The 26,045-nt window shown below is 41.0% G+C and overlaps 2 protein-coding genes across 5 annotated transcripts in view; one reads left to right on the plus strand and one right to left on the minus strand.

Moving 5' to 3' along the window:
* Nucleotides 1-152: 152 nt before the first annotated feature.
* plxdc2a (plexin domain containing 2a) lies at nucleotides 153-10,164 on the plus strand. The gene is made up of 14 exons (XM_041949287.1): nucleotides 153-273; nucleotides 2,914-3,134; nucleotides 3,651-3,794; nucleotides 4,140-4,209; nucleotides 4,536-4,658; nucleotides 4,772-4,890; nucleotides 4,968-5,067; nucleotides 5,183-5,278; nucleotides 5,559-5,640; nucleotides 6,492-6,552; nucleotides 6,667-6,886; nucleotides 7,958-7,993; nucleotides 8,549-8,706; nucleotides 9,949-10,164. The coding sequence occupies exons 1-14, from the start codon at nucleotides 153-155 to the stop codon at nucleotides 10,162-10,164; spliced, it is 1,767 nt and encodes a 588-aa protein (XP_041805221.1).
* myripa (myosin VIIA and Rab interacting protein a) overlaps nucleotides 5,050-26,045 on the minus strand; it is a 36,605-nt gene continuing 15,609 nt past the window's right edge. The window contains exons 5-18 of one of the 4 annotated variants that reach the window (XR_006007247.1): nucleotides 24,026-24,106; nucleotides 22,621-22,718; nucleotides 21,539-21,619; nucleotides 21,088-21,231; nucleotides 20,256-20,391; nucleotides 18,951-19,492; nucleotides 16,578-18,608; nucleotides 13,766-13,822; nucleotides 13,082-13,261; nucleotides 12,248-12,409; nucleotides 11,999-12,097; nucleotides 11,848-11,908; nucleotides 11,424-11,512; nucleotides 5,050-5,102 (exon numbers count right to left, since the gene is read on the minus strand). Coding sequence is in view for 3 of the 4 variants with exons in the window: in XM_041949284.1 (XP_041805218.1) it covers nucleotides 11,496-11,512; nucleotides 11,848-11,908; nucleotides 11,999-12,097; nucleotides 12,248-12,409; nucleotides 13,082-13,261; nucleotides 13,766-13,822; nucleotides 16,578-18,608; nucleotides 18,951-19,492; nucleotides 20,256-20,391; nucleotides 21,088-21,231; nucleotides 21,539-21,619; nucleotides 22,621-22,718; nucleotides 24,026-24,106 (3,689 nt within the window). In the remaining variant the exon portion in view is untranslated. Of the gene's footprint in view, nucleotides 5,103-10,710; nucleotides 11,513-11,847; nucleotides 11,909-11,998; nucleotides 12,098-12,247; nucleotides 12,410-13,081; nucleotides 13,262-13,765; nucleotides 13,823-16,577; nucleotides 18,609-18,950; nucleotides 19,493-20,255; nucleotides 20,392-21,087; nucleotides 21,232-21,538; nucleotides 21,620-22,620; nucleotides 22,719-24,025; nucleotides 24,107-26,045 lie in introns of those variants that run through there. The other 3 variants (XM_041949285.1, XM_041949284.1, XM_041949286.1) reach the window with 3 other exon arrangements.

Genomic DNA, 26,045 nt, shown 5'->3' on the forward strand with positions numbered 1-26,045 from the left:
ATACACTGTGTGTGTATATGTTTGGGCCATTTTACGAGTGGGCACTTTTTTGTTACTTGACGAACAGCGACAGTGAGACGTTGGAGTGTCCCGCTCACAGGCGCAAACGCACTTTGCGCCAGTTCATGAGTTTTATTCTTCGCCCTTTGAAGATGCGCTATGAACTGAGAGGAAGGATGGCGATGACCCTGACAAAGACAGTTAACCTCATCACAGGGCTGGTCATTGTTTTCCAGTTTCAACTAAGCTTCATGAAGCTGAAATCAGTGTATGGTAAGTCGTCAAATAAAGTTGATGCTCATTAGCTAACATTAGCTTAAAGATAGGAACTGGAGGTTAGTTTGCGCTGTGTTGTACAAGGTAGCTTAGACGTTATGCGGTAATTTATATAAAGGTACTGTACAATGCAAAATATTTGGACACTTAGTTATTTTATATTCCAGTATCGTTACATAAAAGTCATTAACTATCTAGCTAACCTAACTGTAATGTTAGCGTTAGCTTAGCTCCTATGATTTTGTTACTGCATCAGTTTATGTTCGGTATTCTATGCCAGTACTGATATTTTTTGGATTGAATATACCAGTTAAAGAAAAGGTGTGCAGATGTTTTGAGTTTTTTTTTTTTTTAATAAGGCTTCCCCCCAAATCCCAAAACGTACTACTCTTCAGTGTATTGTTTTCTTTTAGGCCACATTAGGATAATAATTAGTATACTTTAACATCACTTACCATAGATCATTTATGTTCCTGTGGTGATTTGTGTTTCCACCTTCGACCAGCAGGTGGAGCGTGTTTATTCGAGGTAACAAAGAGATAAACCAGGTGTAATCAGGCTCAGGTGTGTTGCTGAAGCAGGTGTGTTCGACCTTGTTTTGCCAGTGTTTGTTGTTTTCTATTCTCCGTGGCACATTTGGTTCATTTTAAGTGAAAAGGAAACGGTGGACCATGCTGCAGCAGCAACTGCTGAGTTGTATTGAAAGGTATGATAAATCTGACTTTTGCTCATCTGCAGTCTGGGCATTTTTAACTAAACCTCATATAAAAACAGCCCCTGCGTGGTGGTGGCAGTCATAACACTTACTGCTCTTTGTTACCAATAAAACTGCTCTGTCTTGTTGACATCTGCTCGTCTACTACGGATTGTGTAGCCTCAGCATGCTGCCCACATGGCACTAAAACACTGGCGGAGATCATCAAGCCTCTGCAGCCACAGGGCTACCATGTGACAGAAATATAGACATAATACCCACCACTGCCAGCCTCACATGCCTGGTCCTGGACCTGCTGGTGTGAAGAATGTGAAGCATGCTTTCTCCCTCTGCTGTGAAGAGAAAAGTTAGGACTGACTGTTGTCACTGGAAGTGCAGAATGCCAGAGTGACCACACATGTTTTCCACATGGCGCTTGCTGGGGAATTGTTTATGTTCTGTTGCATGTGAGAAAAAGATGCAGGAGATTGTTTCCTGGTGTTTGAGATGTTCATGGAGGCATTCGTCACATCTGATTCCCTTAAAATACATGGTTCTCTATTTATTTCTCCTTAAGTAGCTTTAAATTTGTTAAAAAAATCATAATATTACACAAACTCAGTGTCGTGTGTGTGTAATTTTTTTCAAGCTCTTCATTGAAGCTATATGATGCTTATGCCGAGTGAAATAGTTAAACTCAAGACTCAGTTTGTTTTTGTTTTTTTTTTGCCACTTCAGTCCTTCTGATGGAGATATTCCAAATGTCTCATGCACAATTTTGTACAGACTTCCCCAAAAGTTCAAAAATCCAAAGGTTGGATATCGAAAGTTTGAAATTTAAGTTCAATGAGTTTGAATTGCAATGATTAATTGATTAGTGTATCATTAGAGAGTTCTTTGTTAACTATTTTGGTAATCAATTTATGTTTGTTATGTTATGTTTAATACTTTTTTGCCAAAAATTGCAAAAAATCTGAATTAATTGCTTTTCTCACAGTATGGTAACTGAATATATTTGGGTTTTGATCTGCTAGTAGGATAAAAACAAGACGTCTGAAAACCTCACCTTGTGCTCCAGGGTATTGTAATATAATGTGATGTCAAATTAATTGACAATGAAAATAATCTTTATAGCTTGAATGTTTGGCTGCACAACATGAGTTTGTAAAGACTGCTTGTTAAGGCATCCTTGAACTTATAAAATGGCATAAAATTCTGAAAAATATAAGCACAATTTCCCAGAACCCAAGTTTACCGTCCTCAAATAGCTTGTGTCTTTTGTTAAAGACATTCACTTTCCAATTATTTAAAACCGATAAAAACAGCAAATTCTCATATTTGAGAGGCTAAAACCCACAAATATGTGGCATTGTTGATTGATAAATTACTCAAAGAATTGCTGTTTTTCATATTTGGACAATTTTCAGTTGTGAAAACCTCTAGATTTACCCAGTTGTGGGTGGAAATGCTGACTTGTAAGATTTTCTTTTGGGTTTAGGAGCCTTTGTTTTTCTTTTATCTGTTTCTTCTCTTCATGTGACCTTATATTTAGGATTGGAGTGTAGCTGGACTACTCAGGAACTTGTGTCTATGCTTATTTGTGTCCTAAACTTGAGAACAGTGATTGCCTTGTTGTTTTGTTTTTTCCTTATTTTATTTTTATCTTACTGTTATTTTTATCTTTTAAATATCTTTTTCAAAATTATTGTTGATCAACTAACTATTTCTAGGCCAGCATTTCGCTTGTTTGTTTTAAATCTTAATTACTTAAGTTTTTAAGTAAATGTGTTCTGAGTGCTATAAAGTATGTGTTTTTAGCAGTATTAGCTCAGGTCTCAGGTCTTGTGTTTTTAGTAATATAATTATGATATTCAAAAACAGACACTGTCAGAAAATGATGTGCTCAAAACAAGAATAGTTCATTTCCCTCTCTGATTCCTCAGGAGTGTACCGGACTGACCCCCGGGAGCTGTCTCATCCAGAGGGAAGGACGTATGTAGTCACAGGGGACAACAAACCCAGCGACAGGAGGTGGGCGTCCAGGTCTAGGGCTCCAGGTTGGGCTGCAGATAAGAGGGGCCACTACAGAGACCAGCACCAACCAGAAGAGTCAGAAGTAGACCTGCTGATGGAGGAGGGACACAACAATTCTACACAGATTGTGGTACAGTGAATTACAGCTAAGAGTTTCAGCAGAAGGAAACTTCTCTCTTTGGTAACTGATGACTTCAAACAGGATGGTAGTTTAGCCTAAAAAGGTACGCCTGTATGAACGTTATGAACTAACAGCTAAAATTTTGTTTCCTGCAAGTAATGCTAATGAGACTTGGACAGTATTATATGCCAAATTTACAATTTGAGATGATTAGCAAGAAAAAAGAAAAAGATTGGACAAAAGGAAATATTCAGTGCAGTGTTTCTTGAACATTTTTTGACTGTTTTGTTTCCTTGATGAGCATTGCCTGTTTTACTTCTGGCACCTGTCAAAAATATGTCCATCTTGTACTTTTACAAAAAAGAAAAAATGTGCCAAGCTAAAATTTGGTAGCTTGCTTGAAAGCACGCTTTTTCTTATCCTGACACATACATTCAAATCCAGTTCCTCTTCACATTTTCTGTCCCTCGTACGAATTTGATGCATGTTTAAATAAAACATTTCACTCCTTACATTTTTGGACAGGACATTGATCACGCCTACTATACATCTAAAATCTACAGCCCTGGAGACGCAGCCGGTAAAGAGCTGTGGGTGGACATTGATGGGATGGAAGAGGATGAATGGAAGGTCTGTGGCTTCCTGTCCAGCACCCACAGACAAGCTGAGGTATGAAACCAGCCTGTGTGAATAAATGGAACAATCAGTACTTCATGCAAATTGAATACCTCATGTAAAACAATCCATTTTTCATTTGTATATTTACTTTGTCTTACCTGAAGTAAAAAATGCTTTCAAGACTGATATTCAAATTATTTAGACATTGTATTAGTAAGTGCTGATCAGCATATTCCAGTTGCTGTTTAAGTCTAAGTTAGTCACAGTAAAGCTTTTTATAAGATAGTTCACGTAGTTAAGGATTCTGACAAAAAGTGCTTCTTGTGTTGTGAGTTTATGTGACAGACCATCTTTAACATACAGTTGATGTTGCATGCTGCTTTTCTTCGTCTCCAGAGAGTGAATCTGTCCTTCGACTTCCCCTTCTACGGTCATATACTAAAAGAGATCACAGTGGCAACTGGAGGCAAGTCTTTCTCTACACACAATGTCTTTTCTCTAGATGGTGTGAGCTCAGAGTTATGAGGCCTCAGTCTGCCCTCAAGGTAGTTTGAGATACAAGAATATATAGTACAGAGCTCCATTATATTAATTTATAATGATTTTATGTTTTTGTTTATATGTGAAAATACTGAAGATGAGGATGTGTTTTCAAACAGCAGAAATTTAAGAACTACATTAAGATGTTAGGGGGGGTAGGCGGGATGGACCCTTTGTCCAATAACATGTGATTGTTTCTCTGCACTGCATACAAATGACTAATGGCAACCTCTGCATGTTTTTCTTTCACAGGTTTCATTTACACTGGAGACATAATCCACCGAATGCTCACAGCCACTCAGTACATCGCCCCCCTGATGGCAAATTTTGACCCAAGTCTGTCCAAAAACTCCACTGTGTTTTACTTTGATAATGGTGAGAGAGACAGAAAGGGAGGAATCTGTCAGTTGTGACTTTGTGTTTATTGGTGTGCTGTAGGATATTTACACTAAATACACGTGCATATTGTTAACATGTGTACCATGTAGGCACTGCACTGGTGGTTCAGTGGAACCACATTCACCTACAGGACGACATCAGTCTTGGAACTTTCACCTTTCAGGCGGTTCTTCACAGCGATGGACGCATCGTCTTTTCATACCAAGAGGTGACATTTCTTCTTTTCTTCATGTTCTTCTGTTAATGGGAGATTTGTCCAATGACATAGCTTTTCCCCCACCATAGATTCCTGTAGACATCAGTGACATCAGCACTGAGAATCATCCTGTCAAAGTGGGCTTGTCGGATGCTTTTGTGGTGCTTCACAAAATAGAGCAGATCCCCAGTGAGTGGCACATTTGGAGTGTAAAAACTTGAAGCCTGTAAAATCATACATATCAATCAAAACACTGGACTCATTAAGTTATTAACCACATCATATCCTTTCTGACATGCTTCAGATGTTCGTCGGAGAACCATTTATGAATATCACAAAGTCGACATCCTCAAGTCCAAAATCTCCAATTCTACAGCTGTGGAGATGCTACCACTCCCTAGTAAGTTAATCCTAATAAAGTCTGCAAAGAGATGTGCTGCTAAAATGACAGTCAAAAATTCTCATGTATATTTGCACTATTAGTAACCTAATCGGAGCATTTATTTTTAATTTTTGTTAGCCTGTCAAATGCTGAAAATGAATCGCTTGAGGTTGAAACACAGTAGCGGCAGCTGAATGTAAGCTCTGCTGCAGGATGGCCTGTAAAAAGTGCATTCAGGTTCAACAGAAGTCAAAGCCGCCTCTTCCTCCTCACTCTTCACTGTTTTCTTTATTCTCAGCGTGTCTCCAGTTCTCCAGCTGTGGTCCATGTGTCACTTCTCAGATTGGCTTTAACTGCAGCTGGTGCAGTCGGATACAAAGGTAAGCCGGAAAGCACTCAGAGCACATTCTGTACCATTGACAGGGCTGCACATTCCACTACATGTATTTTAATAGAACATGTTAGCAGTGTCAAACTGCAACTGAACCCAGATCTGCCTTAAAATATAAAGTGACAAACAATCCTGGCTAATACCAGACTTTATTTTAAAAATACTTAAATCCTGAGGGTTTTCCCTCACTGTAACTGCTCCTCCTGTCGTGGCCTATGAGAGATTGGTTGAGAAGTGATTTGCATGTACGTCATGGGAGGGACAAAATGTACGGTCCTCATTCAGTGAAATCGAGTGGATATGTGTCAAACTCCTGGCCGCTTTGGTACAAACTTTCCTACGATTTTCCTTTCACTTAGGTTGAAATTCCTTTAGGAAAGAATCTCTTTGCAGCTGGTATGTACAAGAAAAACAGCGACGGATAACCTTTTCAGTGTGGGGCATGAGAATATTGTAATAAGATAAATTTGGAAAGAATATGAACCACTCTTTGAAAGCTAAACGCATTAACAAAAGCTTTGTTTTTTTTCCTTTTGCTTTACCACATGCTGCCCTATTGCAGGGAGTTTAAAGTGTTAGTAAATTATTCCAGTGCACGCCTTAACGGATCACTGTATCGTCTCATTTAAACAATACCTGATAAACACCATCACTTGGTTACAAAAGTCCTAGAAATAATTTGGTTGTGAATAAACATCCAAGGCTTGTTTTAGACTCGTCCCACAGATACTTCATCAAGCACCTTGTCAGTACATAATCTTGTATGTTTGTGAAGGTAAATTTGTATTTATAGCTCCACTCTACTCTCCATACATTAGTAATATTTACTTCCTTCCTCAGATGCTCCAGTGGCTTTGATCGTAACCGGCAGGACTGGGTTGACCTCGGCTGCCAGGAGGAGGTTATCTTTACTTTTTCATTTCATTAAACTACAGAAAGTTTAACTCTGTTGAAACTCAGCACCACTTGTGTCCGTCTCTGCATAAAAAAACTTAACTGATGTTTGTCTTTCCAGAGGAGAGATCCCTCGTGTCTCCGAATGACAGACGTCACAAACACCACAGCTCACCACCTCACACGTACGACCACTCCCGTTACAACCGCAACGCAACACAGGGCCTCCAGCCTGACCTCCAACCCCCTCAGCAAGACGTCCACTGTCACCAACCCCTCAACACACAGCAGCACAAGCATCATGTCCTCTCGACAGACTCCTACAAGCAAACCTGCAGAAGGTAAGCTTACAAATGCTTTCACATGGTCTGTAGTAAACAAATAATGCGTGTGTTACTTGTCTAAAACTGCAGTATTTGTAAATAGGGTCCTTTTTTTTAATTTCAGTTTCAGTCTTCAGCGTTAAGTTGTATCTCATTCACGACAGATTACAGCTCAGGGCAGATGTCATTACTATCTCATGAATTAATACTTGTTGTTGCATAGTATCCACACCCTGTGTGTTGTGTAAAGTCTGACAGAGAGAGAGGGTCAAGTGGTCAGCTATTTCCCAGCCCTCTGTTAGCTCAGAGCTGAGTGTATACAGCGCCATGTTAAATACTGCATAGTGTCCTCAGCTGCTGAAGGATGACCTAATGTATGTGTATCACTCTGACAGGGACAGAATAAGGGAGGGCTGTTATTTATGGCTGTCATGACTATTGTTTGTAAGATGAAATGTCCATCTCCAACAAAGCAATTATTATACTGATATTAGCCTTAGCTAGATGGAAAAGTACTTGATTTTTGTTTTAAAAAAAAGAAATCCCAAAAGTCCCAAAATGTGTTTTTGAGCAAGTAGACAAATTTTGGGATGTTTTGAATATTTTTATCTTCAAAAGGCAAAGAGGAGAAAGGTTTGAAGTGTTTATCAACAACAGTTTTTATACATCACGTGTCCACCATGTGTTGAACCTCGCTTGTGAACCACTGAGCCTTTCCAGGATGCTCCTTTCATACCCAATCATGATACTATCACCTGTTACCAATCAACCTGTTTACCTGTGGAATGTTCCAAACAGGTGTTTTTGGAGCGTTCCACCACTTTCCCAGTCTTTGGTTGCTCCTGAACCAACTTGTTTGAAACATGTTGTTGACTTCAAATTCAGAATAAGCAGATAAGATAAGCAGATTTATGAAAATCAACAAGTTGAATAGGTAAAACATTAAATATATTGTATTTGTATTGTTTTCAATTGAGTATATGTGAAAGGAAGAGCAAATGATTACATTGTTTTATTTGTTTTACACAGCTTCGCAACTTATTTGGAATCAGGGTTGTAGTATGTCATGTCATTGTTTTCTTTATCTAGATGACACAAAGATGTCTTTTTGCATCAATGAAGCACATAAGTCAATTTTTTGTGCCCGAAGCTTTGGTATGACACCAAATAATTATGATATACTAAGCAAGATTTTCTTAAAAAACAATGTACAGATTGAAAAAACAAATCCATGATTATCACTTATGACCCACTAGAAGTGTGTGGCAGTCTCTGCAGAGATCTTCCCTCTACCTGTATTTTCTTATCATTTTTGCTGTGCTCAGGAAATTTCAGGTCGTCACTATTATGGAGAAAGATAGCTGATTGTTTAGTCTCATTCCCAGGTCGTCAAATACAGACACTTCAGTTTTGCAAGCCACCAAACCGAAGTGTCGGTATTTGACGACGTGGGAAAGAGACTCAATAATCAGCTATATTTCTCCAGAATCACTCACTGCTCCGTTGAATGTGTTTACAAACAGCAACAGACAAATCCTGTGTTGAATGCCCTTAAAGCCACTATGTGTGAAGGTTTTTATGTGATTGCCACATAAAATTATTCTGGTGGCACAAGTCAAACATCTGCATGTATATGCTGTTTGTGCTATCACTGAGAGTCCCGTCATCCCGTCTGTACAGCAGGAGACGAGGAGACCACAGGAAAGAGTGATGAGCAGCTGCAGATTGGTTTACTGACAGGCATCGTCATGGTGATGATCATTATGGCAGCAGCCATCCTTATGTCTGTTTACATGTACAACAACCCGACCTCCAGCGCCAGCCTCTTCTTCATGGAGGTCAGTGACACCCAGCTGCTGTGCATCTCTGTTCTCACCACAAGGAAACCTAATGTTCTCCATCATCCCCTTAAATGACCACTATGGTTGTTTTTCATATTTCAGCACACTTAACATAGTTGCGTCCCATTCTCAAAAGCACACTATGAATTTTTAATCTGGATTATCTGTCTCCCTGGTTTCCCTATGGAATTTAAGTCAAAATGCAGACACTTGAAATTACCGTATTTTCCGCATTATAAAGCGCACCTAAAAGCCTTTAATTTTCTCAAAAACTGACAGTGCCCCTTATAATCCGATGCACCTTTTATATGGATCAATATTGGTTAATTATGGCTATTGTAGTCAGGGGGTGTGGCCGAAGTAACCGGTAAATGTGTAAAGGGCGTTCCATTCTCTGCGTGCCGTCATCCTTTTACTGGCGCGTGCAGTCAGTTGTCAACCTGAATAATAAAATGACTATTTCACTGAACAATGAAAAAATATGAATATATGCTAAATAATAGGCAATTAAAATATTAATCATGTGATTTCTGCTCCTGAACCTCAGCGCACAGCGTCTGCACATCAGCGCTGTGCGCCGTCACCTGCATCTTTACGCAGGATCGCAAGCTGTCATCTGTGAGCGCGCGCGATGTTTGTTTCAAAACGAACGAACTAAAATAAAATACATTTTAAATAAATGCTCATTAATTATTTTCAAGAGCCGCATCAGAGGGATGAAAGAGCCACATGCAGCTCCGGAGCCGCGGGTGGCCGACCCCTGATCTAGTGGATGCATAACACAACCCCAGACACCACTGTACGGTAGTTTCTTTCTATGCGCCTTATATATGAAAAAAGTTTTAAAATAGGCCATTCATTGAAGGTGCGCCTTATAGTGCGGAAAATACGGTAATTAGGAAAAGTAATCCATTATAGTCAATACTGTCAAATTTGCAAGCAGTGGGGGCTAAAGACACCTCACTCTAAAGCAAGATATCTTGACAGCTACTGGGATCACCATGACACTTGAATCTGTCTGAATATTCATCGTCTCACAGAATAATCATTCATCAATTTGGGTGTCTCAAAATTCATATAGCAGCAGTGTTGGGTCTAAATTTCCCCTTAACTAGTGCACTCTGGTCCTCTACAAGGTATTGTGTGACATGAGTGGCTACTATTCTTGGTTCCCAGATGATGCATTTTAGTTACTTTAGTGACTTCCTGCCTTTTTTTCTTTCTCTTCCTCCCCCTCAGCGGCGGCCGACCCGCTGGCCAATCATGAAGTTCAGGCGGGGCTCCAGTTGCCCCTCTTATGCTGAGGTGGAGGCTCCTGGTCAAGACAAAGACAGCATGGTGGTCATTGACCCCAAGCAGTCTTTCGTCATGCCAGACAGAAGAGAGAGTGAACAGAAAGAAGGATTCATAGTTCCTGATCAGAGAGAGCGCTTCCTAGTCTCAGAGAGCTCCTGACCAAAACTACATATCCCAGAAGGCCTTGGGACAGAGCTGTTTCCTCATGTGAGGAAGCGGTTCTTCCTTGAGACTTTTTGTTTCCATTCAGCTGTTGCTTGAGTTCATTTTAAGAATTTGAGCATTCAGGGAGGAAAACATCAAACCTCTGTGAGGAGACTAACTACGGAATATTTTAGGGAACAGTTTGACTTCATGTTTGCTTTAGTTTGGTGAGCCATTGGACTCTTAATGCATAATGGGATTATTTCATTGCTCAGGTCACGTGTTCATGTTTACTGCTGCGTCACAAAGAGCGAGAGGTGAAGCTGCCGAATGTTTGTTTTGGGACCATTTCTCTCAAAGACAGCTGTTACTTTCCAGAGCTGTTATGTGTCGTTCCCACACCTTCTTCACAGGGAGGAATGTCATATTCGGGTGTCATTTCCTCATCTCAAAAATACAGACTAAATTCCTCACCATTTCGCCCGCCTTCATCTGAGAGGCAAACAGAGTGCACAGTGTTTATCTCAGAGAATACCAGTTTTACAGTGACGCAAATGTCTGCAACTTTTACTTTATTATCTGAACTTAATAAAAGGCAGAAAACAACATATTTACTGATTGCTGTACAAATATGTACACTACAACATTAAACATCCATAACCATGGAAAAATACAGTATTTATTTTAGACATGATACTTTCTCGCAACACTTTTCTAACATGCTGTAATTGTTCCCATGTTTGTGTAATCTGTATATTTATGATCTGTTTATAATGGTGTAAACTGCAGGTTTTACTCAGTAGCTGTACTGCTGATAATTTGTGTCTTTTCAGTCAGTGTACACTATAGAGCTTTATCCATCAAGTTAAACAACTAATGATGTTGAAATGGAGTCTATAAAAGTACGAGAAATAAAACTTTAGGATATTTTTGTACACATTCCGTGTTTTAACTCACTTTTTGGAAATCTAAAGTCTAAAAACTCAAATGTTAGTGATTTTAGTGAGTTGAGAGTTAACCTGCTCCTGTTTACCAAGTTGATCAATGCTGATGCCTTTTCAAAACTGTTTGGTCATCAATCTAATAATAAAGTTGTTTATCTACTTCACATTTCAATAAAATGACACTAGAATCAAGTTTCCTGCATTATCAGTGACCTACAGCACAACTACACCAAATACACATATAGTACTAGTGTCTGTATTATTTGAGGTGTGTTTAGTTTAAAATGAAATTAAGGCAAGTGGTATCTGAATAGATCACTTGAGACTGGCCTGTAGACTGCAGATTGACAGGATCAAGGCACTGCTGTGTTGGAGGTACTGCAGAGGTCCTGGGTCAGTGATTTAGGTTTCCTTGTCTTCTGAGATTAAATCAAGGAAAATGGAGAAAAGAATATTATGCATTCATTTGTAATCCAATTACAAAAGTAATATATTAAAGTGACAGTAAAACATCATCAGAGGTCTGCTGGTCAAATCAAAACTGTGATGGCATAATGAGTAATTCTACAAACTAAAAAACCTCCATAGCCGGAAAACAATAGCGATTACATCCTTGGGAAAACATTTTGCTGTTTATTTGTGGAGTTTAATTGGCAGTAACTTTCTAAAGTTAGTTGATTTTTGGTTATACCACCAAAAACAAATGGTCTATAATGCACTGTATACAGTTGGTATGTATGGAATATGTATTAACCTTTCACTGGTGGTGCAGGTAATCGCCTCCTCAGCTGTCTTGAGGAGTCCAGGGTGACAGGCTGCAAGAAGACGTAAGCGTTAGTTTTATTCTTGTATAAGGTGTTTGACTTACTGTTAGATGTATATTAATGAATATAGGTGTACCGCACCATAACTGGAATGGTCCTGGTCTTTGTGACGCGTGACTGTGTGTCCACATCGAGGCCTGCACTCTTCAAAGCAGCGATTCTAGCCGAAATGTCACAAATCTAGAGCAGCAACAGCACAGACACAGAACATGTTTGATTAAGCTCAGACTGGTGTTATTGTTGCTGTTTCAGTCTTTGACCTTTGATTGCAGTGCCTCCATCAGGCCGATCTTCAGATGTAAAATCAGTGCATATCCAGCTTCAGCGCACCTGTAGCTCAGACTGTTGAACTTTGGCAGCTGCTGATGCTACCTGCTCCTCCAGGAAAGACAGCTCCATATCGGACGTGGCGCTGCAGATGCCCCTGGCACACTCCTCCAGGTCACTGAGCTCTGCCTCCAGACTGTACACTGTGCCAGCTGCCACGTACACCTGCAGCATGTTCAGTTCAACACAACATTAACTTCAGATTTCATATTTCAAATTGTAAATGATCGAACCTGAACCCATTTTTGTGCCTTATTGATACAGGGAAGTCAACTGTTTATAAGTGCAACCTAACAATTACTTAAGCACAGACAAACTTAACTCTTTTGTTTTACCCTTCAAATTTTATGAATAGACAACCTGCTGGCCACATGCCGACTTTTATAACCTTAAGACTACTACTGGCAACACCACAAATCACTTTACATACACTTTCTTTTGTCACATTTTAAGAACATTAAGCTTTTTCCCTTCGTAAAACAAATTCTGAATTATAAAATCATTAAACTCTCCCAATAATAAAGCATTCTGTATGATAAGTGCACATAATATATGCAATATTTGTATTATGAACTCTATAGAAAGATTAGAGTAAAAGGGAAAGTATTTTTACAAACCCATCTATAATTGGCAGCGCATACATTCTTAAGGTAATCTTTAATTGCACTTGTGTGTGTCAACTCTGTGCGGTCCTTGACAGTGATGCAGATGTCGTAAGCTTAAATGTATGGCTGGTCTGTAGTATACTATTACTGCACACTGAAAACAAGTAGCAGTCAGCTACATCAGCTAAATGTGCAGTAAATAACAAGCAAACTGACATAAAGCTGAACTCACATTCTCCTCCAGTCTGGAGAACTGTTGATCCAGTTTCTTGGGGTCGGTGTTGGGGGGCAGTGAGGTGGTGGTGAGGCGGCTGTCGTCTCCTCCCTCCACTCCCTGCAGCAGCTCTTCAGTGGCGTTCAGCACCTTCAGAACCTCAGTGGTGATGCTGCGCAGAGACACAGCTGAATACCTCTGCAACACAGGCAGACAGGCAGGTGTTTTCTAACCTGGACTGATGTCTTTGTAATACCTGCATGTTGCAAAAATGTCACTGTTTTTATGTTTTTACTAACATAAAAAGAGTTACTGGGCTTAAACTTTGTGAGTTCAAATGAGTGAAATTTCATAACACAGATGAGCCACAGTATTGCAGCAAGGTGAGCCTCTCTTATTCAATTAAAGTAAAAACTGTAATACATTGCTGTTTTAAATGAAGGCCAAACAAAATTATTACTGGAAAAGAAAAAGAAATAAACAAAGTAAATTATTTTCACACTCTACACTAGAGTAGTGGCCTATATCATATCCACAGTGAATAAAAGTGATTGGCTAATACAAAATTATGATATTAGATGCATGCATGAAAAACATGGAAGAAATGAGAAGAAATGAGTGAAAAGGTGCAGATGAAGCACATCTGCATCTAAATCAGCAACCATCAGCATGCTGCCCTCTTAAAGCAGAACAAGTTCTCACCTGCTCCAGCAGAGTTGATATAAACTGCATTGTTTTGTAAAGCTCCATGTCATTACCCTACAGCACAAAGAAGAGGAAAACACAGGGCAGACAGGGGAAAGCAGGGGGTCAGAGGTAACTTTGGTCGTTAGTAACTTTGCAAAGAATAGTTAATAAGTAGAGGTACTCATCAAGTGCCTGGCAGCTGTAGGGAAATTATGTTGTGATGGGGTTTGTTTGAGGGGGTTTGCCTTTACTGGACAGTTTGATAGCTAAGAGTCTGGTGACTGTGTTATTCTTGTGCTTTTAGATTTGACTGCTGCATTTGACACAGTGGACCATGAACTTTTAATCTCTCGTTTAAAACAGTGGGTGGGTATCAGGGGCACAGCACTCGAGTGGTTCAGGTCATACCTAGCTGATCGAACTTTCTGTGTCAGCCTTAGTGACTCTGTGTCCTCCTCTGCTCGTCTCACATGTGGGGTCCCACAGGGCTCAGTCTTAGGTCCCCTTCTTTTCTCTCTTTACTTGCTCCCACTGGGCTCCATACTCAGGAAGCATGGGATTTCTTTCCACTGTTACGCAGATGACAGTCAGATTTATGTCCCTCTCAAAAAGAGGGATGAACACTCTGTTGTACGACTACTCAGATGTCTCGATGACATAAAGGCCTGGATGGCTATGAACTTTTTAAATTTTAATGAAAAAAAGACAGAGGTGATGGTTTTTGGTGGCACCAGTGGGCCCCCATTTGTAAATCTTGGTTCCATGTCCCAGTATATTAAGCCCACCGTCACAAACCTTGGATTCAAAATGGACATGGATCTCAAGCTTGACCATCAGATTAGCTCTGTCGTTAAATCGAGCTTCTTCCAGTTGAGGCAGCTGGCCAAAATTAAATCAGTTCTTTCCAGGCAGCACTTTGAGACAGTAATCCACGCCTTTGTGACCACTAGGCTGGATTACTGTAACGCACTTTATGTGGGGGTTAGTGGGTCCTCCATCGGCCGTCTTCAGATGGTGCAAAACGCTGCTGCACGTCTTTTAACTGGCACACGCAAACGTGAGCACATTTCTCCCATTTTAGCCTCACTACACTGGCTGCCAATACCTTTTAGGATACATTTTAAAATTCTTTTATTTACTTTTAAATCCCTCAATGGCCTTGCCCCGCCCTACCTCTCTGAGCTGCTGCAGCCTTATTCACCCCCCCGCTCTCTCAAGTCAGCTGATCAGCTGCTCCTGAGTGTACCAAAAACCAGGCGCAAGTCAGAGGTGACCGTGCCTTTGCTGTAGCAGCTCCAAAACTATGGAACGATCTACCTCTCCATATCAGACAGGCCTCCTCTCTGTCTGTTTTTAAATCCCATCTGAAAGCCCATCTTTTCTCCCTGGCTTTTGACACTTTGAGATGTTGAATGTATCTATTATTTTATTCCATTTTTTTATTCATTGTTTTATTGTTATTTATTTTATTGTGTTACTGTATTTTATTTCTTTTATTCTGTTTTTATTTATTTTTTTTCTGTACAGCACTTTGGTCCACCTTGGTTGTTTTTTAAAGTGCTTTATAAATAAAGTTGGATTGGATTGGATTGGACTAAGAGGTAGACAGAAACATGGAGAAAGAGAGAGAGGGTATGACGTGCAACAAAGGTCCATGGCTGGAATTAAACCAGCACTGCGGTTACATGGCATGAGCTGTACCCATTCAGGAACGAAGGTGCTCCTCGATGGGTATGTTTCAAATGAAGTGTATCAGCAGCACAAGTAGAGAAGAGACGTACATTTAACAAAAAAAACTTAATTCGACAACCACTAATTAGGCTTCTCCTGAGCTTTAAACCACAACTGACAAGTGTGCAAAATCCATCCACAACCAATCTGCAGATGAAGACTGTGAGATACTGTTGGAAAGGCTATTAAGTAGACTCAACTATAATTTCCAAGGCCAATAATGAACTTTAATGCTCAAGTCTCATAAAGTAAATTGGCCAAGTATTATCATCTGAGTTTGCTAATTAGCCAGAATTTGCCACCATAACCGACTAACTGGTTGAGATGATGGTGATTTCTTAAGTGTAACAGTACCAGGTGAGCTAACTGATTCAGTAATAACGGTTACCAGGCAACATCTCTTTTAGGTTTGCTAACGTTAGCTACCATTAGCTTGTGGTCATACCAGACTAAATGATGCTGTGGCAGCAAAAACTCTGAGAATGAGTTGAGGAATGTGTTTTACTGCTGCTGAACTTTAAGATTTAAATTGGCAATATTGAGATAATTAGGATTTCTAATGTGTAGTGTAACAGTACTACAGGTAAAGAAGCCTCAAAATCAGCTAACTGAGTCAGTATCAGTTACCAGGCAATATCTATTTTCAGTTTGCTAACATTAGCTAATAGCCTATTAGCTACCATTAGCTAGCGGCTATTCTAGTCCAAGTGAGGCTGTAGCAGCAAATCCTCTCAGAATTGAATTGAGAAATACTGAACAACTTTTAATTGGCCATATTGGGATAATGGTTATTGTAAAACACAAATAAAGACGAATCATTGACTCAGTAAACATTCAGTGATGTTGGTTAGTTACAAACATATCTATCTAGCTTGCAAACATTAGCTACCATTAGCTAGTGGTCACACCAGACCAAGTAAGGCTGTAGCAGCAAAACCCCTGGGTGTAATGAAAACAGTGTGTTTTATTAGATAGACTTGCTTTAATGCTATAATCAGAACAGACACTTAGTGGAAAATATATAGAGTTTTGACTTTTTATCTGACTTTTGTTACTTTAGCACTGAGCAGTGCACATGTGTGATAGTAGTGCTTACGATTTGAATCTCCTCTGGTGACAGCAGACCCTCCTGTGGAGAAGACGCGCTGCTCTGCTCCACCTTGTCTTCTTCTTTGGTTTCTTCAAGTCTTTCGTCTGTTTCTTTGCTGTCACAGCCTCCCTCTGCAGTCCCTCCCTGCGTCTCCATCATTGTCGTGACTTTTCTTTCTCTGTCCTCTTGTTCATCATCTTCCACTTCTAATCTTTGACACTTCTGTTTGTCCTCATGTGTCTCTTCGATTGTCGTCACTACAGGTTTTTCTTTTGCTAAATGTCTTTTTTCCTGTGTTTCTGTAACTACTTTCTGCTGCTCATTTTCATTCCCACTCTCCTCCCTTCTGGAACCATCTCCTCCAGTTTGCTGACTTACATTTTCTCCTGGTCTTTCCTTCACAGCTGTCTCTGGCATCACATTGTCGCCTCCACTTTGAGACTCTTTTGCATTTCCTGTCTCCTCTGATGCAAACCCACTCTCTCTCCTTGTTTTTACATCCTCTTCTGTCGCTACTTCCTCTGGCTCTCTGTATAAGCTCCCATTTCCTGCAGCTTCATCCTTTGTGGTCGCTCCCTGCATGTCCTCCAAAGTCATCATCAACATGCTGCTGATTATTCTGTCAAATTCTGCCTCTTCCTCATCGCTGTCTTCTGCCGCCTCCAATTTCTCCTGACTCTCTTTGCTTTCTCTGATCTTTTCCTCCTCCCGCCTCTCCTCTGCCTCCTTCCTGTCTGGCCACTTCGCCTCTGGCTGATTCTCTTGTTGGACTTTTGTCTCATGTAAGGCTATTATCTCTTCCGTTCTCTCCGCCTCCTCCTCTTGTCTTTCCTCTGACTCTTTTGCAACTTCAGCCTCTTTCAAATCTACTTTTACCTCACATGTACGCCCCTTTACCATCCCTTCATCCTCAGTCTCTCCTGCTACGCTCTCCTCCATGCTGTCCTCTACCTCTTGTTTTGTCTGACCATCCCAAACATTCTCAGCTGTCGCTTTTTCATCACTGCTCCCCTCCTTTCTTTCCTCAATTTCATCCCTTAAATCAAACATTTTCACATCCAAATCTCCGAGCGATTCTCTCCTCTCCTGATTCCTTCTCTCCGGCCACATATTGCTCTCTGTCCCTCCCTCATTGTCTACCTCATTCTCTTCGTCTCCATCCAGCTGATCCTCATTGGAAGAAAACTGAGCAGCGCTGACCAGACTGGACAGATCTCGCAGCTGAGCAGCCTGAACGGCTTTTTCTGCCTGCAGTTTCCACAGCGTCTCCTCATCTATCGCCTCGTCCCCCTCTTCGCCTCTGCCTGCGCTGTCTAACTCGTCTTCCGTGGAGGAAAACTGGGTGGCGTTGACTTGGGTCGCTAATCTGCACACTTTCACTGCCAGCTCCTCATTCTTCCCATCCTCCTCCTCCTCTCCTGTCTTCTTCTCTTCATCCATGACGCCAACTCTGTCCAGCTCATCTTCTGTGGAGGAGAACTGGTTCGCTCTGACTTCTTTTTCCAGCTGACAGAGTTTATAAGTAAGTCTGTCTGTCTTTTCCTCCGTCTGCTCTTTATTTTCCTCCTCCACACCTTCATCCTTGTCTCCCTCCCAGTCTCCTTCACTCTGGCCAACTTTGTCGAGCTCGTCATCAGTGGACGAGAAGTACGTGAGTCTGGACTGTGCGACGAGCCTGTATAATCTGTATTTCATCTCTTCGTCATCTTCTTCCTTCTCCTCATCCTCTGTTCTTCCTTCATCCCAGTCGATCTCCATCCTCCACAGCCTCTCATCTTCTTCATCTCTGTCCTCCCTCTGCCCATCACTGCCAGCATCTCTCCCTCCGTCGACGACCTCTTCTTCTTCTCCGGCGGAGGACTCAGAAGCGGGGCCTGCCAGCTGATGCAGTTTGAACGTGAGCTCCTCGTCCGTCCGATTGGCTTCGTGTCCAGTGATGTCACTCTCAAGGTCAAAAGGTTCAGGGGTCGTGGCTCCAGAGGTCAAAGTGTCAGGGGTCACAGCATCAGAAAGATGGTTGTCTTTTTCACTGCAATCCTGTGAATGTAAGAAATAACAGATTTTAAAATATACGTTAATTTGTTTGGTGAATTAAATATGATTTCCACTAATGGTCATAATTACTGTAGATTTAGCATCTTACATTTAGGTGGATGGCAATATAATCCTTCATTAATGTAGTTATCTTTATGTAGCTCAGGTGGCATTTCAACTGTACGAAGGCAGATAAAACCCTGTGCATGCTGTACCAACCATTGATTTGCCAGTTTCATGTGGTTATATAAAGTCTCTTTGACGATATCTGCTGTGGATCATGAAGAGATCTTCGCATTTCATTTCATCTCATCAGTTTGGAGTTTAACGTGATTTATTTCTTACCAGCACAGAAGAAGCTGCAGACTCTTTTTTACTCCTCCTTTTCTTCTGAGTACTCCTCACTGTTCCCACTTGCAGCCCTGCAGCCACCTCGCTCTCCTCTTCCTCTCTTGCTCCCTCCACATTGAAGTTCACATCGATGATGCTGGTCCTGCGGGATGATGCGGGAACCTTCTTCTTAAAAAGAGCCAGCAGAGGTTTATTAGGCTTCCAGTTCCCCTCAGAGTCTGAAAACGGATGATCTCTGCTGCCTCGGCGGCCCATCAGCGGGGACGGGGTCCTGCCGCAGGTGTCCTGCAGGTTGAAGTTAGAGTCCGTCATCTTCTTGTGGATCTCCTGGAGGACGGCACCCCAGGAGCCGTCGGTCTCGGGTTTGGTTTCGTTGTCAGAGCCCATGCCTTCGTAGGCGGACACCACTCCAGACTCCCTCTCCAAGGCACTGTAGACCAGGCTCTTCCTCTTGGTCAGCAGGCTGGGGCGCGACAGCTGGGCGCTCTGCAGGGCAATCCAGTTCCCGTCTGGGCTCTTCAGCACTGAGGACACACCTCGATATGCAAACACACACACACATACACACACACAGATATCATGCAGAGAAGCAGAGACCATATGCCAAACAAGCATACCACACAAAGTACACTCACATTTAGCAACATAAACAAAAACAAACACAGTGGAGGCAGGTGTTAGCTGACATTATTATATCAGTTAGAAATCACTATCGTATCAGACACCTCACTCATTTTGTAGCTGAATTCCTCATTTACTGTATATAAGAATATATAACTGTGTTGCCAAAAAAGTTCAATACTATAATTTTCTTCCCTTTAGTAAAATACATTTTAAAGCTACTTTCTGCACATTCTGCTTCTTTGTTAGTCTTCAAGTGTGTACAAAACATGTGTATAATCTTTCTTATCTTTCTTATTATCTTGTTTCTAACATGGGGGTTGCAATGCAAATTTCATGACATGTCATGGTCAATGACAATAAAGAAATCTAGAATCTTGAAATCTCTATTTTAATGAAGAATACAATGACAGGTGTGTTGTAATAACAAGGAGTGTCCACGGATTAAATGCCGTCTTTGAAGAGGAAGTTTATGATGATATTCAATCAAGCCACTGTCTGTCATTTTTCATCTTAAGAAGGAAAGTATAAAGGATGTTTATAAGGATGACCACCCTTGGCTGACAGTAAATTGAATATTTTGAATCTGAAAAGGTAACAAATTCCTGGCCTGACAACACCTAAAAGATTGATGACTGCTTGGCTGCTAAGTTGACGCAATGAGCAACAAGATCTTACCAGCGTTGTCGAGCCGGTCTACGCTCTTCCAGGCTGACATGGCTGACCCACCTCCTTCCTTCTTTAACGCCTGTGGAGAGTCTTGTATCAGACCTGGAGCGTCGTTGTCCAACAGTGAGAAGGCAGAGTGTGACCTCTGAGAAGACACATCAGACAAATGCAAATGACTGAAACGCTCTGTTGTGTTCACCTGTTCTAGTTTTTAATGAACAGTCATTCTGGAGGTCAGCGCAGTCGAGCCGATGAGCCAGCAGAGGTCAGCATGCGTCACCATACAGATGAGAAGACGCTCGTCATCCTTTCTATGTCAGTCAAATCTATGTAAGTATCATCAGTAATATGCACATACAGTAAAAGTCCTCCTGCAGAAAAATGGCCCTGTGATTGGCTTATACGTTAATAGATTGTTTATTCTGATACATTATGTGTAAGCGGTACTTTGTTATTGTAGCTGGTTGAGCTGGAGCTGGTTTCAACTGTTAAACACAGTTCAGTCCAGAGGCTTTAACCTTCAACCTCCAAATGGTCACAATATAAATCTGAGGGGTCGTGAGAGGATTCATGGAACAGAAAGAAGAAGAAAAAACTCAATTCTGCTTCACATATTTATACTTATACTTGAGCTATTCTTTGATCTTTGTGTTTTTTTGAATGTTTCCAAAATGTTTCTTTCATTGAAACTGCTGACAGCTCGTAGAATGAACTCAGACACTGACTTTCTCTAGAAAGGTTCTATAATAATAATACATAAAGGTACAGCACTTGACTAAATTTACTTTTCACCACTGTAAACCTGTAATTATTGTGACTGCGATATGTTTTGTTTTTTTACCCAGAGGCCTGCTTGGTGTTTAAGGGAGCTGGAGGCTTGATCACAGGCAGACTGATGATGATGATGGTCAGTGTTGTGCTCAAGTGACCAATCCTGATCATACTCTGCCCTCATCTCAGCCAAAGTCTTCCTCCTACTAATAATCTGAGAGAGACAGAGACACGATTAGGACTGCAAATGGCTCTGATCCCACACAGAACACAAACATGAGCTTGTTTTCATGTTTAAGAGCTATTTGGTATCTAGTTTCTTTTAAAATGTGCAGGAGGTATACATTTGAACGCATCATCCTGGAGCAGAACAGCTGTTGAGACCCCCATGCTGACTTGCATTTGAGTAGCACACAATGTTTTTTTATACACAGTACATGAACATAATTGCACACTATAAAACATCTGTTACTGTGCACAGTGAGTGTTTTGAGACAGCAGAGTGTATTATTTGTTGGTACTTTCTGCACAATAGTTTTGGCCAGTTCCTCAATGAGCTCCCCTCTGTGCTCCCGCAGGTAGTTTGCCTCATTCTGCTTCTCCTGGTAAACAAACAAGCACACAGAAAAGAAAGAAAGCTATTCAAGCTCCATGAACACACAAATACACACTCTAAGCTGATTACTCCTCTAAACATATGCTCTAAATATACATATTTGCTGTACTCAGTTCAAATGCTTTGGGATATTTTAACAGATTAGCGAGAGTAAATCTTTTCTAACATACAGCAGTATTTTAGGATGTGGCTGCAGACCCAGAAATGTACTTTGGGATTTAACCGACAGACACTTCTGGTGTAAATATTTGAAGAATTGTTGTGGACACCCAGTAGGCCACATGCATTACACTTATTTGTAGTCATTTAGTGTCTCTTTGTAAGAATTGAGAGTGTCTTTGGAGTGATTTTGCATCCGTTTATATTCATTCTTCATCCCTTTGCAGTGATTTTGTGTCTCTTTGTTTTCATTTAGCTTTTTTTATGTGTGTTTTGTGTCTCTTTGTATTGATTTTGCACGTTTGTAGTTGTTTTACATCTGTGTAGCTATTTAGCATCTGTTCGTAGTCATTTTGCATCTCTTTGTAGTGATTTTATTTAAAGTAGAGAATACAGGAAATAAAAGGAAATACAGCTTCATAAATTTTGTTATTTTACCATGAAGTAAAAGTATTTGTGTTGGCCTAATAATAGTCCTGACATTGTTGTATAATGTGGTATTAAACTGTCATTTAGACTGAAGCATAGTCATAATGCTTTTCCATAATCTGACTCAAAGTCTTAGAGAAAAAAGCAGACAAGTCAGATTAAGGAGGATCGTGATGGGAGGACTGTATAGGACGCTTATCTAAATACGCTGATTACAGACCAGTAAACAGTAACATGCAAACAGTTCTGTCTAAACAAATGACGTTTCATGAATTAACATTTACAGAAAAGGGTCATTTCAGTGCACTATTGTGAATTAAATGTCACAGAAAACAAAAGCAGTCCCGCAGTAAATGTATATTGACAGACTACTTATAAGAAGTGGACAACATGAACAACCTGACTGGCGGTGTCGAACTCAGCCTTGGAAATGGCCTCGTCTATGGCCTCCTCTGCAACCCGCAAGGCCACAGTGAGGGTCTCTGCCATGCTGTGCTCTGAACACAAAGACACACAACAATCATTTGTCTTGCTATTACCTGAATGATCCTTCAACCAAAGCAAAAGCACGCTTCAGTCGTCCCAATTATGTAAAACAGGAGGGAGGAATGGCATCCTTTTCGGCTTAGTTCTGTTTTCAAGCCATGTGTTTTCACTGCTTCATCCTGTTACTGAGGCTCTACAGACAGAGACAAGACCATCAGGCTGCTGCAGCTTTTCATTCATGTTTGCAGGTACTTATCCTGTTAGTGCAGTGAACTGGGAGAGTGAGGAGAAGCGAGGGCAGAGTGGGACAAAGGCAGCAACCGAGACAGCGGAACTGACTAAAACACAACAATCAAGATCATTTCACGACATTCATGGCAGCTGGGAACAAATATGAGGTTATAGATTCGTGAGAGGATCACAGATGAAATAACCTTGAGCTGGATAATGTGGCCTCAGAGGGTCAGTTGTGGTGACTTTCCTATGGAGATAGAATTAGGTAATCGCTGTCACAAGCCTGAATTATCAACTGGGTAAAAACCAGCAACTGCACCGGCGCCCTCAAGGTGACGGTTCACTGTGTGGCAAACACTTGGTGGTAATAAATGATTTAATATAAACTGACATGGAAAGGGTCTTACGATGATGCTCTTTCATTGACCTCAGTCTGGAGGCCCAGTCTTATAGAGGGGGCCTGTGTCAAAATCTGGATTTAACAGAGCAGGTTGATATGTTGGAAAATATGCTTTTTCACTTTGTTTTAGATCACAACACTGTCATTCAATATGATGATGCAGCTAGCAGCTGGTTAGCATATCTTAGCACAAAGCATGCAAACAGAGGGAAACAGCTAGCTTCATCCAAACAGCATCTCTAAAGTTCAAAGATGTTGTATCTCAATTAATACAAAAACCCAAATGAAAGAGCTTGAGGGTGATACTGCGAACTATTACTCCTAGAACATCTTACACAGTTACAACTTCTGCTTTTAGAAGTACAGTATATAAAACTGCTATTAGGGTGCTGCTCTACTATTAGTGGCACTACAGCTATAAATACGTTCTACAGTATTATTACTACTATGCTGCTAAAAGTACTCACCACTGGATATGATCATTCCTTCTTTAAACTACTTCAGAATACTCAAGCACTGCTGTCACTACTACAGTACCACTAATGTGTGATACAATATCATACAAAAAAACCTGAGATGTCTATTCACACACCTGGAGGTGAAGAAGAAAGCTCTTCATCAGGATACATTTTAGGCTTGTAGCATTTCGAGGATCAGTGAAATCATTAAGAAATAAGTCTGCACCTTCAGTTTGTCTGTAGAAGGTTGAGTCACTCCCACAGACGCTGCCCTCATTGCAGACACTCTCCTCGTAGGCGCTGCCCTCTGTGCATGCGCGCGCACACACACACACACACAATGACAAATACATGAAAAGTCAGATAGATTTTTCAGTTTTAGCAGAAAAAGTCATTGAAAATTCAACCCAAAACAACAAAATAGTTAAAGATTAACAGGCTTAAGAAAATACAAATATGAGTAAGTGCTGTGAAGAAGGAAAGTTCAGGACGTTCAGGATCTTTTAGACATAAGGTTTGAGATTTGAAATACATGACTTGAACTTGGAGTTGATGACAGAGCAGCAGAGAGCTCAGTCATACTGTAGATAGTTTCCCCTTTCAACCCTGAGCCCTGGGCTCTTTTCACATTGTGTAAATATTCATGCAACAATGCAGCCATTTGTGGTTATATAAGTGCATTAGAGCAGCCTCGCGTGTGGTATTACCAGGCGACCTGATCTGTGTGCAGCAGGAGCCGGTTCAGAGGTACAGTAGAGTACACGGGGTCACTTCCAATCATTTTAAGGGGCAAACGGAGGACTTAAACCAAGTGATATGAACTGTAGATTATTTTTAAAACGCAGACCACACGCTGCTGCCGCTCACTGATAGAAACGCTGTAGGCATGAGTTCACTGATGTGAGATGTTCTGTTCAGGGTCCTCTGTGTGTTTAGGAGCTGGAGCATGGATTGTGTTCCTGTGAGCACCAGTAGATGTGTGTGTGCAAACATCTGCGTTTTAACATTGAGTGAGTCAGGACACATTTGGCCGCAGCACATGGACATGAAAGCGACTCACGACCGACACAGTTGCCTCTGCTGCAGCAGCTAAAGGTCGCAGTAACCCCAAAGGCACCATGAGTCTGACTGACTGGGGCACGTCGCTGCATTGTGTTTTTACATGGAAACACAATGCTAATCTGACGTGTTCAACCCCGATTCCAAAAAAGTTGGGAAAAAGTTTGAGAGTGCCACCATGAGGTTCCCATTTGTAGTTTTGAGTGAACTGTTTCAACAGCTGTTGGTTGTCCCATCATTCAGTTTATGACCAAATAGCTGCAGAATTAATCACATTCAACCTCAGCTATACTTAATGCTAATTAGCAAATGTTAGCATACTGACATGCTAAACTAAGATGGTGAACATTGTAAACATTAAATCTGCTAAATATCAGTATGGCAGCATTATCATTGTGAGCATGTTAGCATTTAGCTCAGCGCTATGACTAAGCACGGTGTCACAGAGCTGCTGGGATGGCTGTGGGGTCTCAGCCTTGTGTTTATGTGACTCACTGAGTTGTTGATGCAAGTTTATTTTGTCTAAATTAAAAATAAAATGAAGAAAAACAGAGAACGGTAAAATAAGATGACAGATTTAAAACCTAATAAAATCTGATTTTTCACTCATGATGGCGTTGTTTTGACTGCTGACTGATTTCTATATTACTCTCCATGTCTGTTCTTCTACACTGCATGTAAAATAAGAAATGTTTACTACGTCTGTATGTGTCCTCTTGATTTCTTCTTCTGCTCCTCAGTTATTTTGCTTTACTCAAGATGTGTTGCTGCGCTGTGGCTTGAGGGGGAAACATTTCACTGCTGCACAAATCTCACACATCATGATGCCTATACACACAGCTATTAGTTTCCAAATGTCAGCTCTATTAATTCTGGTGCTATTCATGCAGCTCACATTGTTCTTATGCAAAGTAAGCATTCGCTGGGCCTTCCATGAGTCAGGCTATGCAGATTGGATTTGGCAGCTGAGAAAACACGGCTGAATTTCCAGTGCAGGTCATTCATAAACAAATTAAAATGTATGATACAGTGTGTGCGTGAGTGGAAAATGAAAGCACAGCTACGTTAACCAGATTGAGGCGCTGAGCGGTGGCCTGATAGTGGCGAGCCCACGTCAGTCGTCCTCCCACGGGGGTCACGGCTCTGCAGCCAGCGACCTCTCCTCCGCAAAACACTCATAATTCTCT

The sequence above is a fragment of the Chelmon rostratus genome, chromosome 12 (genome assembly GCF_017976325.1).
Source record: "Chelmon rostratus isolate fCheRos1 chromosome 12, fCheRos1.pri, whole genome shotgun sequence".
Classification (NCBI taxonomy): domain Eukaryota; kingdom Metazoa; phylum Chordata; class Actinopteri; order Chaetodontiformes; family Chaetodontidae; genus Chelmon; species Chelmon rostratus.

What these genes read in the sequence shown, in the direction of transcription:
- plxdc2a (XM_041949287.1), top strand. Translation starts at nt 153, where the DNA reads ATGCGCTATGAACTGAGAGGAAGGATGGCGATGACCCTGACAAAGACA. An exon ending in GAAGCTGAAATCAGTGTATG is followed by an intron (nt 274 to 2,913) that starts GTAAGTCGTCAA and finishes CTGATTCCTCAG; the next exon opens with GAGTGTACCGGACTGACCCC. An exon ending in GCACCCACAGACAAGCTGAG is followed by an intron (nt 3,795 to 4,139) that starts GTATGAAACCAG and finishes CTTCGTCTCCAG; the next exon opens with AGAGTGAATCTGTCCTTCGA.